Raw genomic sequence first — 13166 nt, forward strand, 5'->3', positions numbered from 1 at the left:
TAAGTGTGTAAATCAAAATTAAGCAAAGCAAGGAAATTAGATGAAAGTTAAAAAATGATTTGTTCTTTTATTAACTTATGGGTCTAGCAATATTGTGAGCTATAGAGGGAAGCCATGGAAGTTCCTTCCATGCTAGATTTGAAGACGACTTTGCTAGGCTTTTGTCGGTATTGTTTCATAAATAGGACATCCTGCAATAGGGAGTTGGACTTAGACATTGTAGAAATTGTAGAACCATCAACAGCAACCACACTTCTTCCGCTTGAATTTTCTGTGAACAAAAAGAGAAAGTTATTAAATGAAACATGAGTTTCTGTTTATTTTAACTGAATTACAACCTTTTTAATCTTACAGTACAAAATTTCAACTGTGAAAGAAGAAGCAGAGATTCAGGACACTGCAAAAATGTGTGTATGAGTTTAAGTAGTCCTAGTTAAGTGAAAGGACGACATTTTATCTTCAAACCTTTTTCTCTGGTCTTATACTCAAGATTAGACATGTAGAAGTTAGAGATAAAATGGCTGTTCAGAAGCTCTCCTTGGGGAGAGCATTGTAGAGCTGAGGCACCACAAACAAAATGAGCCTTTTCCCACCTGCCTAGCAAATTGTCCTTTAAGCTACCTGGTATCAAGCTGTATATTATATTATATTATATTATATTATATTATATTATATTATATTATATTATATTATATTATAATATTATATTATATTATATTATATTATATTATATTATATTATATTATATTATATTATATTATATTATATTCCTATACCGCCCTTCATCCAAGAATCACAGGGCAGTTTACGATATAAAAACACAAAAATACATCACATAGTCACAAACCAAAACAAATAACCTCTTCCCACAGTATTTTATTTATTTCTTTATGCCTTAAAATGAATGTTGAATTGAAGCCATTCTTGAGAAGTCCATACATGAAGCCATTGGAACTGTGTTAAAACTGGCAAGATGTTCCACTTGATCAGTTTTGATATGTAATTGAAGCAGAAGTATTATGAACCAGTTGAGGTTTTGAGCAGTCTTCAAAGGCAGCCCCATGTGCAATGCAGTCACAGTAGTTTAATAATAACTGTCCATGTTTTTGCAGTTGCTGGAAAGCAATTCATGCCACAGCATGAAAAGCATTAAGAGTTAGTGCAGGGTTTAACAGCAACTTGATACAGGATGTGTTGAAAGGCCACTTCTCAATTCACACAAGCAGCCTGTCAGTAGTAATTTTGTCCTGCTTAGATTGAACTGCAGGTTGCTCACCTTCTAGTCTATTACTGATCTTTGCCACCTATTGAGCACATTGACCACTTCATCTGAGTTTGAAAAGGAGAAATATTACTGGGTGGTTGTCACTCCAGAACAGTGTATGTCAGGGGTCAGCAACCTTTTTCAGCCATGGCCTGGTCCACCATCCCTCAGACCATGTGGTGGGCCGGACTATATTTGGGGGGGGGGGGGAGAATGAATTCCTATGCCCCACAAATAACCCAGAGATGCATTTTAAATAGAAGGACACATTCTACTCATGTAAAAACACGCTGATTCCCGGACCGTCTGCAGGCCGGATTGAGAAGGCGATTGGGTCGCATCCGGCCCCCTGGCCTTAGGTTGCCTACCCCTGGTGTATGGCGTCACTTAGTGATTTTACATAGATGTAAAATAGCATGGAGCATTTTGGAACTTCACAACACAAGTGCTGTGGAGCAGAACCCTAACCAATATAGTCAATGGAGGAGGATTAATAATAATAAAAATTATTGCCTCATCAGCTGGTCCCAGGGCAGTTTACAGCCATTTAGATGGCACTGATCAAGAAGTGATAAATGCTAAGCCCAGTTCATCCCATCTATCTGCTCACATTTCTTCTCTTTCCCAGCTCACTTGCTATGTGTATCTTTGCAATCAGTAGGAGCAGCCTCCTCTCCTCCACAAGGGAGGTGTGCTTGGGTATAGAAAATATAATTTACTTTATTGTGCTAATTTTTAAATAAAAGATATAAAGTTTTTGTATTATTAGTCAAATAAGCATCTTTTTCCTCATTTGGAATTTAGTGAGAGGGCTCAATACATTGAATCTATGAGCCATGATCATCAGCTAGAATTGACACTTCCTGCTATGAAAACTGATCCCCAGCAGCAAGTCACAGCAGTGAAACCGTGGGTGAATGGTATTGTATTAGTTCAAAATACCTACACATTTTCGTTTTATGGTACTACAGTGCTACTTTTCTGTGTCTGTATAAAGGTCTATTTAATTGACAGGGTTTGGTTTGCAGGAAAAACCTATGGGCTCACTCATGTGTGCTGATTTCCTCCATTTCCTGGCTCACAGCCATAATGTCATAATATTTGAAGCTATTACTGCTAGCCATAGTTTGCCCATGCTGGATAGCTCAGTTGGTTACAGAGTGGTGCTGATAACACCAAGGTCACAGGTTTGATCCCCATAAGGGACAGCTGCCTATTCCTACATTGCAAGGGCTTGGACTAGGTAATCCTAAAGGTCCCTTCCATTCTGTGGGAACCACAGTCTAAACCACAGCTGAAGTGGGCAGTGGATTCTGGTGGTAGTGGTAACCATAGTTTTCCCAGTTCAGATGTGGCAACAAACTGGTTTCTGCAAACCATGACATAAACAATGTGTTGGAAGAGGCAGGAGTGTGTGAGCCCACAGCACATTCCAGAGGCATAAATGGTTTGGCCATGATGTCTGTGTACCTGGTGCAAATGTATGTGAATGGGTGTGCTTGTTACTTTATGTTTATAAAAGTTAAAATCCAACCTAGGAAAAGTAGGGTGATTCTGTATTAAAGCTTGGAATTAACACCTGGAGTTTCCTTTCTGTTGCCTGTTTCACTTAGTTCTACCTTCTGTATCCAGATCAGAGGGTACTTAGCTTAATTGTACTTGGGTTCTAGATTTGCCCTTGCCAAGGCAACCGTTAGTTGAGATTTAATATAAATGCATCTTTGTTTAGCTAAAATGGCCATCTAATTAAAATACTATGGAAAGTTAGCTAAACAAATTCTAAAGATGACAGTGAAATAAATTACTGAATCAGTGCATTATTAGGTATATTTAGGATAACATTTGAGTGCCATTTCTGTTTTTATTGGCCAAGACTCAGAGAACCATGTAACTAGTTCAGAGAACCACTCAAGAAAGCTTTGGCATTACAAAACAGTTTTTGAAAACAAGGAAACTTCAAAAGTAGTTTGCTATGGCAGGAGGTTTGCGTTCAGAGAGTAAAAAACACACAATGAACCTCCACGAGTGTCCTTACACGTTTTGGATTCTAGTCACCATATTGAGTTAGATCCTGATTAGATAAAATCTTGAGAAACATGGCCATGTATGTAAAGTAGGGTGCAGGCCAGATCCTATTGCAGTCAAAGAGCCCAAATGATTTTAATGTCTTAATTTGACCCTATGTGACCAGAACTACATTTTCTGTGTACCTAATCATGCTTACTTGGATTCTTCAGAGTTACAGCTTTACAATAGAATTCAAAATCTTTCAAAGGCTGTCACCCCAGAAGTCAGAATGGGGTACTGAAATAGCCCAAAGTTTTCCTTATGTTGAGACATCCTTCAAAGACTTAAAATAAATTACAGAATTTCATAGTTAAAATGAAGCATTCCTCTCACTTTTTTTAACACAGAGGTATTTTATCCTCTGGGAATATAGGAATGCATGTAAAAATACATAATCATCAAACAACAAGTTTAAAGGCTGTTGAAGGGGTACTGTTGTGGGTCCAACAACATGGAGGACCACAAGTTTGCTCCCCTACTAGTAAAACCATTTAATTCAATAGTTTTTGTACTTCTCTTAGGATGTTAAAGAGCTATATGACCAAAAGATAAAGAACAGCTACACACAAAATAATTTCCAAAGTGCATTACTTGTGTGTAAAATAGCAATATAATACACTGACTGTTGGCATATAATGCTAAACCAACTGCAACTCCTCCTCTAGCTTGGCAAGTGTCTAAGGTGGGGTGGCAAAACAAACCATGCTTAAGCAAGTCTGTTTGGCTAGGACATGGCTCTAAAATGTAGTTAAACAACCAGTGGTTTGTAAGGTAACAACAGATCTTTGCTTCAGATCATGGTTTGCTGCTAGAAAACCATGTCTAATCGGATGGGCAGGGTCCAGATATTTGAACAAACACACTTCGGCTAAACAAACCATGATTTAGAGTTGTGTGTGAACCAGGCCACTGTCTATATACTGCAACATCTGAAAAAGCATACATAAAAGAAAATGTATGTGTTAAGGTGTACAGTATTCCTGCATAGATGCAATATCAACATAAAGAAATCACTCTTTGTTACGTTGACACAGAATCAGTTTGAAAATTGCAGAATTTGCCTTCCAGTGTGGCAAATTTCATTTAAGATTTGTTATTACTCATGGTACAAGAAAAGAGTTTAACTTGTCAGTAGACAGGAAATGAAAACTTTAGTTGTCAGTCATCTCTGGGATAAGATAAGTGAAGCTTATAGTGTATAATCATGACTTACGGCTATTTCATTCAGTTTAGGAGGTTTTTTTTCTTCAATCTTAGATTTCAGGTTCTCTGGGAAAGGTCCTCTTTTGCAGCCATCATATCCCAACAGTTTTAAAAAAAATGTTATGGTAAGTCCTTAAAATGCATAAATTTCTGCAACTAAGCATAAGCTTAGCTACCATTTAAGCATTTACATTGTTAACAACCATTTAAAGCTAGTTTAAACAGCTTTAAACAGTTAGACGCAATTTACATGCTTGTTTGAGGTTTCTCTTTCATAGGGTTAAGTCATCCTGTTTTCAACTGTCCTGCTTTTATATAAAGTTTCTGACTTAAGGTATATAGCTGCTAGAGACATTTGATTCATAATTTTTGAAAATTGAGCGTATTTGGGGTCCCTTCCAGCTCTACAAGTCTATGATTCTAAGCCTCTCTCCTTGTTCTCAGTCCCAAATCTGCTAGCTTGAAAGCTGATGCAAGGCACTCCACGCTACTGAGGCCATCTGAGCCTCAAGCAACAGCAAAGGATCCAGTAGTACCCCCAAGCAATGTACCCACTCCCTCAGAAACAAGCCATGCTTCATGAGCCAATAGCAAATAATGGTTTCTCCTCATGGTTTGTTGGTAGAAAAATAAGCTGTAATTAGTTTGCTGGGCTAGGTTTGTACATTCAAGTAAACCATTGTTAGGTTAATCAAACTATGACACTTTGTGCTATGTGTGAAGTAGTCCATACCCTGCTAAATGCACATAAATCCCAAAATATGTGTACCATATGTGTTTTTTTGGTTTTCAAATGAGAATTTTGAGAGCGAAATGAAAGACTTCTCTCTGGTTGCATTGCAGACTTACCTAGGATTGAGTTATCTACCCCGTGGAGTCTGCAGAATTCATTTCAATACATTGAATGGTTGTCAGAGAGCAAATTGCCGGTATTCACATTCACTTGCACCAAAAAATGAAAAGGTAAAAACTGCGTGTTTCTTCTCTGTGTAAATACTTGGTTGGTGCTGCCCGGTTAAAGAACAAAATACGTGAGGCCTTTATCAGATCTCCAGGATAAGATTGTCTTTAGCAGAGTAATCAGAGAATTCTGTGGCCTGACTTCCGGGGTGGCGCCATCGGTAATGGCGGACTCCCTCTGATCTGGAGGGACCAGCTCCACGGGAAACATGTCTTTTCCGTTACGGCGAAGCGGGGACCCTTTCAAAAATCACAGGCGGAGGAAGCCTGTGACCATGGGACTCGGCGGGCACCTTTAGTGCCCCCCCCACCCGCAAAGGAACCCACTAACGGGCTCCGGAGCAAAGAGGGGGAAGTGGCGCGGTGCTGAGAGTCAACTGCTTCTTCCATGGAGCGAAGCCGCACAGTCGTTGCCGGAGAGCGCTGCCTTTTTCCTGGGGCAATTTGGCTTTTAAAACAATCACCGTGAGTACTTAAATTTCGGACAATTGGACTCTAAATAAGGACTTGCGAGTAGAAAGGAAAATTGGACTTAAAAGTTTATTTCAATTTGGCACTGAAACAGGAAGGTCTAAACAGGAAGTCAGCCTTCCGTTTCTTTGTAGATAGATTAAAGCAAAGACATGGCAAACTAGAGTTCAGAAAATCGCTTGTAAAGGATTAACTTTCACCATTTAAGATTGTTGAACCCCCTTCGGAAGCAGGAGAAGTGGGGGGATTTTTTCTGGACTGTTTAAACCTGCGGAAGTGAATGTAAAGCAAAGTAACTTTCCACCGTCTTGATCCTGGAGCGGGGTGTCAGGACTGACGTTTTTTGAAGCTCATTGACCAGAGACAAACGTTTTTGACAGATAGCTAAAAGAAGAGAAACATAGTGATTCCATTGTTCCCTTTTGCATTTTAAAGGAACAAATATTGACAAAATAACTGAAAAAGGAAACTTTGTTGTTAGATCTGCCTTTAAAAGAAAAGAACAAATAGAAGTTTTTCCCCTAGAGGGAGCCTGTGAAACTGTAACCAATTCTGAATCGGGGAGCTTGCAGCTGCTACAGATTACGATCGTGGGAATAGACTTCTGACCTTGCAGGACAATGTATTCAGAAGCTCTGTTGTGTGCTCTCTGTAAAACAAGTGCCCTATTGGAACAGCTACATGAGAAGACGGACTTGATGACTGATGCGATCAGAAATTTTGAACAGGCAGTGGGAAATTATATGGAGCCCACCCAGGAATTAAATCTGACAGAACAGATGAGGGAAGAGGATGTTGCTGAATCTTGGGCGCCAGAGATGGAGGGAGCTGCGGCTCAGCAGGAACATGAGTTTTTGGATTTGACAAATGAGCTTGGGAAAAGCCAGATTTGGAAAGATAAAGTTTGGCTTGGCTTGGAAATGGGGGGTTGGATAGACCCCCCCCATGCAGGGATGTTTGGACTTTTCAAGTCTGGTAATGGGCCGTGGGATGTTTGGGGTTGTGGGGGCTCTTAATTTTGGAGGGACTTTGAAACAGGTTCTTAAATACCACATGGAGTTCAGTGTGGACTATGGAAAAGGGGCTGATTTGTCGAGAAGGGTCAAAAACCCTGTTAAGCTGGAGTTCCCACAAGTGAAAGGAGCAGGAGACAAAGGAAAATATAGCTATAAATATGAAGAAGAGCCACGGAAGGGACATGGAAGGGACTTAAGGGCCTCGGATATAAGATTACCAGGTTAATGCGCTAGATTGATGGGATAGAAAGGACTGACAAAACCTGGTACCAGGAGGAAGAGACGCTGGATGAAGATTGGAATTTTTTTTTGTTTTTTTCTATTAGGATTGTTTTACAAAATTGATGAATGTTAGAAAAATGTTGGAATGAAATTATTTGGCTTTAGTAAAAATATTTAAAGAATTATGTAAGAATATTATGGTTATGAGAAATTGGTAAAAGACAAGTTTTAAGCTTTAAGGTTTTTTATAGTAAGATAAGATTAAAATAGATTAAGGTAATGTAATGACAGAATATTATGAAATATGGAAAGGATTTGCTGCGACAATTAACAACTAGGATACAAAAAAAGGGAGGAGGAGGAGGTCAAAGAAAGAAGGTAATGACAGTTAAGGTTTTGAGAATATTGGATTTGTTTTTAAATGTTTGTGGTATATTGTGTTGTGTTATTTTTTGATTTTTATTTTTATTTGTATTGTTTGATGTGGTTTGTTTTTTCTTGGTTTTTTCTTTTTCTACCTTGTTTTCTTTTGTAATTCTAAAATTTTTTCAATAAATATCATTTTTTTAAAAAGAGAGAATTCTGTGGCCTGAGAGACATACACATGTTCATTGCTTGATGACTGCAGAACCCATTGATGATCTGTGAACGCAGCCATCAAATAAGACGGCACAGATAAAACTTTAATACCACCTCATATGTAACCTGTGAACTGGCTTTTGCAGAAAATGTCGGCCTTAACTGCTGTTGCCTCCAGCAGAATGCACAATGGGAAGTGAAAGAAACTCTGCCTTTTCTCCATGAACAGCGTGAGGGTTCCTATGGGGTTTTTACACTATTCCTTAGCAGCAATGTGCTGCTTGCATCTTCAGCGTAAGCCCAATACAAGGACAAAACATTCCTTTATTTCCTGGGTTCTCTACCCATGCCTGGGGAAAGTGGGGGGTGGGGTGGCAACCACAAACAATGGGTTTGGCTAGTATACTAAGCAAAAGGTTGTGCACAGGTATGGTAATAATGGTAAAACAATTGTTGCAGTTCCATGTGGAAGTTATTCATGCTTTACACTCTTGTCCACATCTAACTCTTAGCTACAGTTTAATATGTATTGATTATTATTTTTTAGCTTTACTAAATATAGATCAATGTGTACTTCAAAATCATTTGCATTTGTGGATCCTCACATTTTGGAAACTTGTAATACGCTTGTAATAAGCCAGTTTATCTGTAATATATTTATAATAGATTTGTGGTTTTGTTTTGTTTTCCAGCTTTTCACTGAAATACTTAATACATATATAAGTATTGGTGAAGAGGTTTTGTTGCAGCGTGCAGGTATGATATAATCACCATTATAAGACAAAATATAGGTTTTGCTTGAAGATTGACGGTGCCATATGTAACAGACCACATAATACATTCCATTATACAGTTGAGTAGAAATTTGGCTGTTAACATTGCATAGTTTCTTAACATGTATCCTAGCACAGCATTGCTGAAATAGTTTTTGATTGTCAATCTAATATGTAGATCATAAAGGCAAAAGCCTGTAACCAAATAAGAGGATAGTTCTGCTTAGATCTGGAACTCTATTCAGAACTAGAATTCTAACCTGAATGAGTTTTTTGTGTGGTATAAGCGCTTAAAATTCTTTGGTTTGTGGGCTTTATTATATTAGTACTTCGGTGCTGAAACAGGAAGTATTATTATCATTATTGGGACATGTGTATATGGGACCAAGGCCCTACCATAATTTAATTTAATTCTTTTTAAAAAACAATAATATGCAGATGAATTGTTGCAGAAGCTCTAGATGACATTTTTCAAGGTAGTGAATTTCGCTGTTGAGAGGGAAATTGTGTTTTCCTAATATGCTCCCCACAATAAGGTTCTTTTGGATATTGTACATATTGAGGTGTTTGCTTTAGTAGGTACTATCCCTCTCTCATTTTAGGTGAAGTTATAAAGGTAAAGGGACCCTGACCATTAGGTCCAGTCGTGACCGACTCTGGGGTTGCGGTGCTCATCTCGCTTTATTGGCCGAGGGAGCCGGCGTTAAGCTTCTGGGTCATGTGGCCAGCATGACTAAGCCACTTCTGGCGAACCAGAGCAGCGCACGGAAACGCCGTTTACCTTCCAGTCGGAGCGGTACCTATTTATCTACTTGCACTTTGACGTGCTTTTGAACTGCTAGGTTGGCAGGAGCTGGGACCGAGCAACGGGAGCTCACCCCGTCCCGGGGATTCGAACCACCAACCTTCTGATCGGCAAGTCCTAGGCTCTGTGGTTTAACCCACAGCACCACCCGCGTCCCCTGGTTAGGTGAAGTTATGAACCAGTAAATATTAATGTGGCCTACAGATTAAAGTGCTAAATTAATTCTTCGTTGGGCTTGACTAGGGATGCGAGCATTTGCGGATCCAAGATGTGCTAGAACAATTGTTGTAAAGGAAAGGAACAAAATTTGGTACAGCTATTTTCATCCAACAGATTATGAAATAATGCTGATGAGAAATAAAGGAGCTTTTCATATGTTCATAGGTACTGCTCTCAACATTATAAATGCACTTGCCCAGTAAAATAGATTTTCAGTGCTTCATTTTTACTCATTTTTGCCTTTTAAAAAGGTGTTAATTAATGTTTCAGTAGTATGCTACATAAAACAATTTCACACTTAAATTTCCCATTTTTTTAGCCCAGGTATTTACAGATTACTGCAGAAATGGTGTTCCTGAAAAGCACTTGGATTCACAAATACTAAATAACCTGCTAACATCTTTGCTCCAGTGCTGTTTGCTGAAAGAATTATTTCATGTATTCCGCACTAGCATAATGATTAAAATACTGGTAAGTAACTTGGTATTTTTTATTAGTGAACCCTATATATGTCTACCTAGAAGTAAGTCCCATTGAGTAAATGGGTATACAACTGCAGCTTAAAAGGCCTTCTTACTCATTATATAATGACTTGTCATGTGTTTATCTTAATAAGCTCTCGATTTTGTTTTCTTGGGTTTTGATTCTGAGCTATTAATTTGGAAATCATAAGATAATTTTTAAAAATCTACAAGAGCCAAAAATGTTAAAGTGGGGCAGGGAGGAGAGACAAAATTGCTATGTAAAACTCCTTTAATTTTCTGGGTTGAGCGGGCTGAAAACTAAACTTGCAATGTAGTCCATTCCATTAGTTTTCTGGAAGTGGCTTTTACGTTGTGTGAAAGCTCAAGTATAACGTGCAAAATATCGGAAACATAAGGAAAACTGGATGCACTGCAGTGTGGATGCAGCCTAAATCAGTCTCGAAGCAAGCCTGAACCCAGACTGAAATAGGTCTAAATCAGGGCTAGTCAACCTTTTTATACCTACCACCCACTAATGCATCTTTCTTGATGGTAAAATGTCCTTACCTCCCACCAGTGCTCGATGGAAGGAGAATTCAGCTTGTGCCATAGAACCCCCTATCGCCCACCTAGAATCCTGAAACGATCACTAGTGGGCGGTAGAGAGCAGGTTGACAACCCCTGGTTCAGATAATGCATCTTGTCCGAGAATGTATGTAACTGAAGTGCCACAATCCTCTTGGTTACCTGCCTCAAAGTGGGAGTATTAGTGTTCAGCCAGTAGTTGCCAGGAAATCTGCATGTGGGATTTCTTTAGGAGTTGTTGCATCACTGCTTCCTTCAGGTCGGCAGGCACCACTCCCTTGTGTAATGGCATGTCAGCCAATCATACCTTACAGACTAGCTTTAAATCAGTAAAAACATCAAGATGATCCCTTTTGTTTTTCCCTTTGGGGGGGCCACCACCCAAGACAGTGTTTCTTTTAAGCTCTTTCCCTGGGAAGCTGATGTAATCAGGAGTCTACTAGCTGGAAATGGCTGAGTCGGGCCTGATTCCTCTTGAAGCCAAACTCTCTTGGAGAAACACTACAGGTAGAAAGCAGGCAGCAGAACTTTGGTTCCTCATCTGAGCATATATCTACACGCAATACCCAGAAAAGTTCATGACACTGAGGAAGCTGGCTCAGTCGTACAACAGCTCGTGAAACAATACATTTATTAGTCTTTTTAAACCTAAGTTGTTATTAAAATCAAGTACCCCCCCCAAAAAAAAACCACTTGTTTGGAAGATACCGTATTTTTCTGTCTATAAGATATATTTTTGGAGACTCCAATTTAAGAAAATGGGGGGAGATTGCCCAGAGTTGTTGAGCTTTTTGGGGGGAGGGATGCTGAAAATCACTCAACAGACTGACAAACTCTGCCAATCACCCACGTCACAGAAGCAGAGAAGCGTCTGCCCAATTGGCACAGCAGCAGCCCTTGCCACAGCCACCAATCAACCACCCAATTGCCGCACTCATGGCGGTCACCACAGAGAATTAACTTCCCACACCACCACCACGTTGCCTGTCCAGTGCTTGAGGTTCACCAGGACAGGTGATACTGCACAGGTGCAGTATCCCAGTCACTCAGAAGTAGCAACCACATGCCATGGAGTAATGATTAACTCTTGGAAGCCATCTATATGAGAGCCAGGTGCTTTATTTCAGATTGAAATTGTTCCTTGAAGTTCTGTTAATTACAGCTAATGTATTTAGCTCTAATGCTGAGGCATTTTTGTTTAGCCAACTATAGACATTCTCCTCAATGTCTTTGAACAAGTGGCGTCCATGAAACTAAGAGTCTTAGTGCCTGAGTTAATTGACATTTCTTGTAAGGTATGACTTTGATTATTTGATTCTATCCTAAATGTCATTCTGCCTTCTGCATAAATTTATCTGCTTCTTCTACACATCTTATCAATCACATAAATTATGTTCATTTTTATTTGATTTTATGCTTTCTCATGCTGAAGGTTGTGGGTCCAAAGGTCAACCCCTTTTAAAAACTGACTCCAAAAGAAAGTTACAGTCATACCTTGGGTTGTGAACGTGATCCGTGTGGGAGGCACGTTTGCAACCTGCAGCGCCACATCTGCACACACGCGTGATGCAATGCGGCACTTCTGTACATGACGTCATTTTGCACTTCTGCACATGCACGAGCACCAAAACCCAGAAGTAACCCATTCCGGTACTTCCAGGTTTGGTGCTGTCCGTAACCCGGAAATGCGCAACCCGCAGCGTTCACAACCCGAGGTGTGACTGTATATGGACATAGAGCATATTTATTGAAAATACATTCTACCACCCACAGTCAATACACATAGAATTAAAAACTTAAGCCAAGAAATAGTATCAGCCTTGCAGATAATATACTAAGCTATTGTTCGTTTACTGCATTTATATTCCACCTTTTTTCTCCAATGAACTCAAGGTGGCATATATAATTCCCATTTATTTGTTATGTTACTGTTTATATAACTAAGTTCATTGGGCAGTTTGTTCAGATGATTAAAACTGACTAAAGTTATGAATGCCATGGAGGTGTTTCTGTTCTTGTAATATTAAGGACTGTTTTGAAAGATGCTTTCTTGAATACCAGGGAGAAAGAATTTTAAAATATATATATAATGGGAGCATGGAGGATTGCAGCTGAATTTTGTACTGTAAATCTGTATAAGATTTGGAGAATTTGGACAGCTTTATAGAATTCTGGGTCATCCCTTTACATGATCATAAGCTGCTGTCATGTACTAACTTCTTCTATGGGCCTCTGCAAAGGCTATAACATCATAGTATTTAGAAGACTCAACCCGGTCAGTACTAAGACTAACCTTAAACATTTTATACCTCAAGGAAAAAATCAAAATTTACACCCTTCTTACATAACACAGAGGTCTACTAGCAGGAGGTGCAAAATTGGCATCCAAACTAAAATCTGTTGACTGAAGTGACTGCTTCATGTTATGATAAGCCCTGGCTTTACCATAGGAATAGTATAATTTGCACTACCTATGAGTCAGTGCAACTGTGAATTAAACAGAATTTGGCTGGAGGTTGGGAATGCTGTTGCCTCCAA

The 13166-nt window shown here is 39.3% G+C and overlaps 1 protein-coding gene across 1 annotated transcript in view; it reads left to right on the forward strand.

The window, feature by feature from the left end:
* The window catches only part of TOPAZ1 (testis and ovary specific TOPAZ 1), a gene marked incomplete at its 5' end in the record, with an annotated part of 37497 nt that overhangs the window by 9746 nt on the left and 14585 nt on the right, over positions 1–13166 (forward strand). The window contains 7 exons of the mRNA XM_081163382.1: positions 355–407; positions 2069–2184; positions 4589–4659; positions 5378–5497; positions 8475–8538; positions 9899–10050; positions 11831–11923. Of these exons, the coding sequence (XP_081019508.1) occupies positions 355–407; positions 2069–2184; positions 4589–4659; positions 5378–5497; positions 8475–8538; positions 9899–10050; positions 11831–11923 (669 nt within the window). The remainder of the gene's footprint in view (positions 1–354; positions 408–2068; positions 2185–4588; positions 4660–5377; positions 5498–8474; positions 8539–9898; positions 10051–11830; positions 11924–13166) is intronic.

The sequence above is a fragment of the Podarcis bocagei genome (genome assembly GCF_964188305.1).
Source record: "Podarcis bocagei genome assembly, chromosome: 12".
NCBI lineage: Eukaryota > Metazoa > Chordata > Lepidosauria > Squamata > Lacertidae > Podarcis > Podarcis bocagei.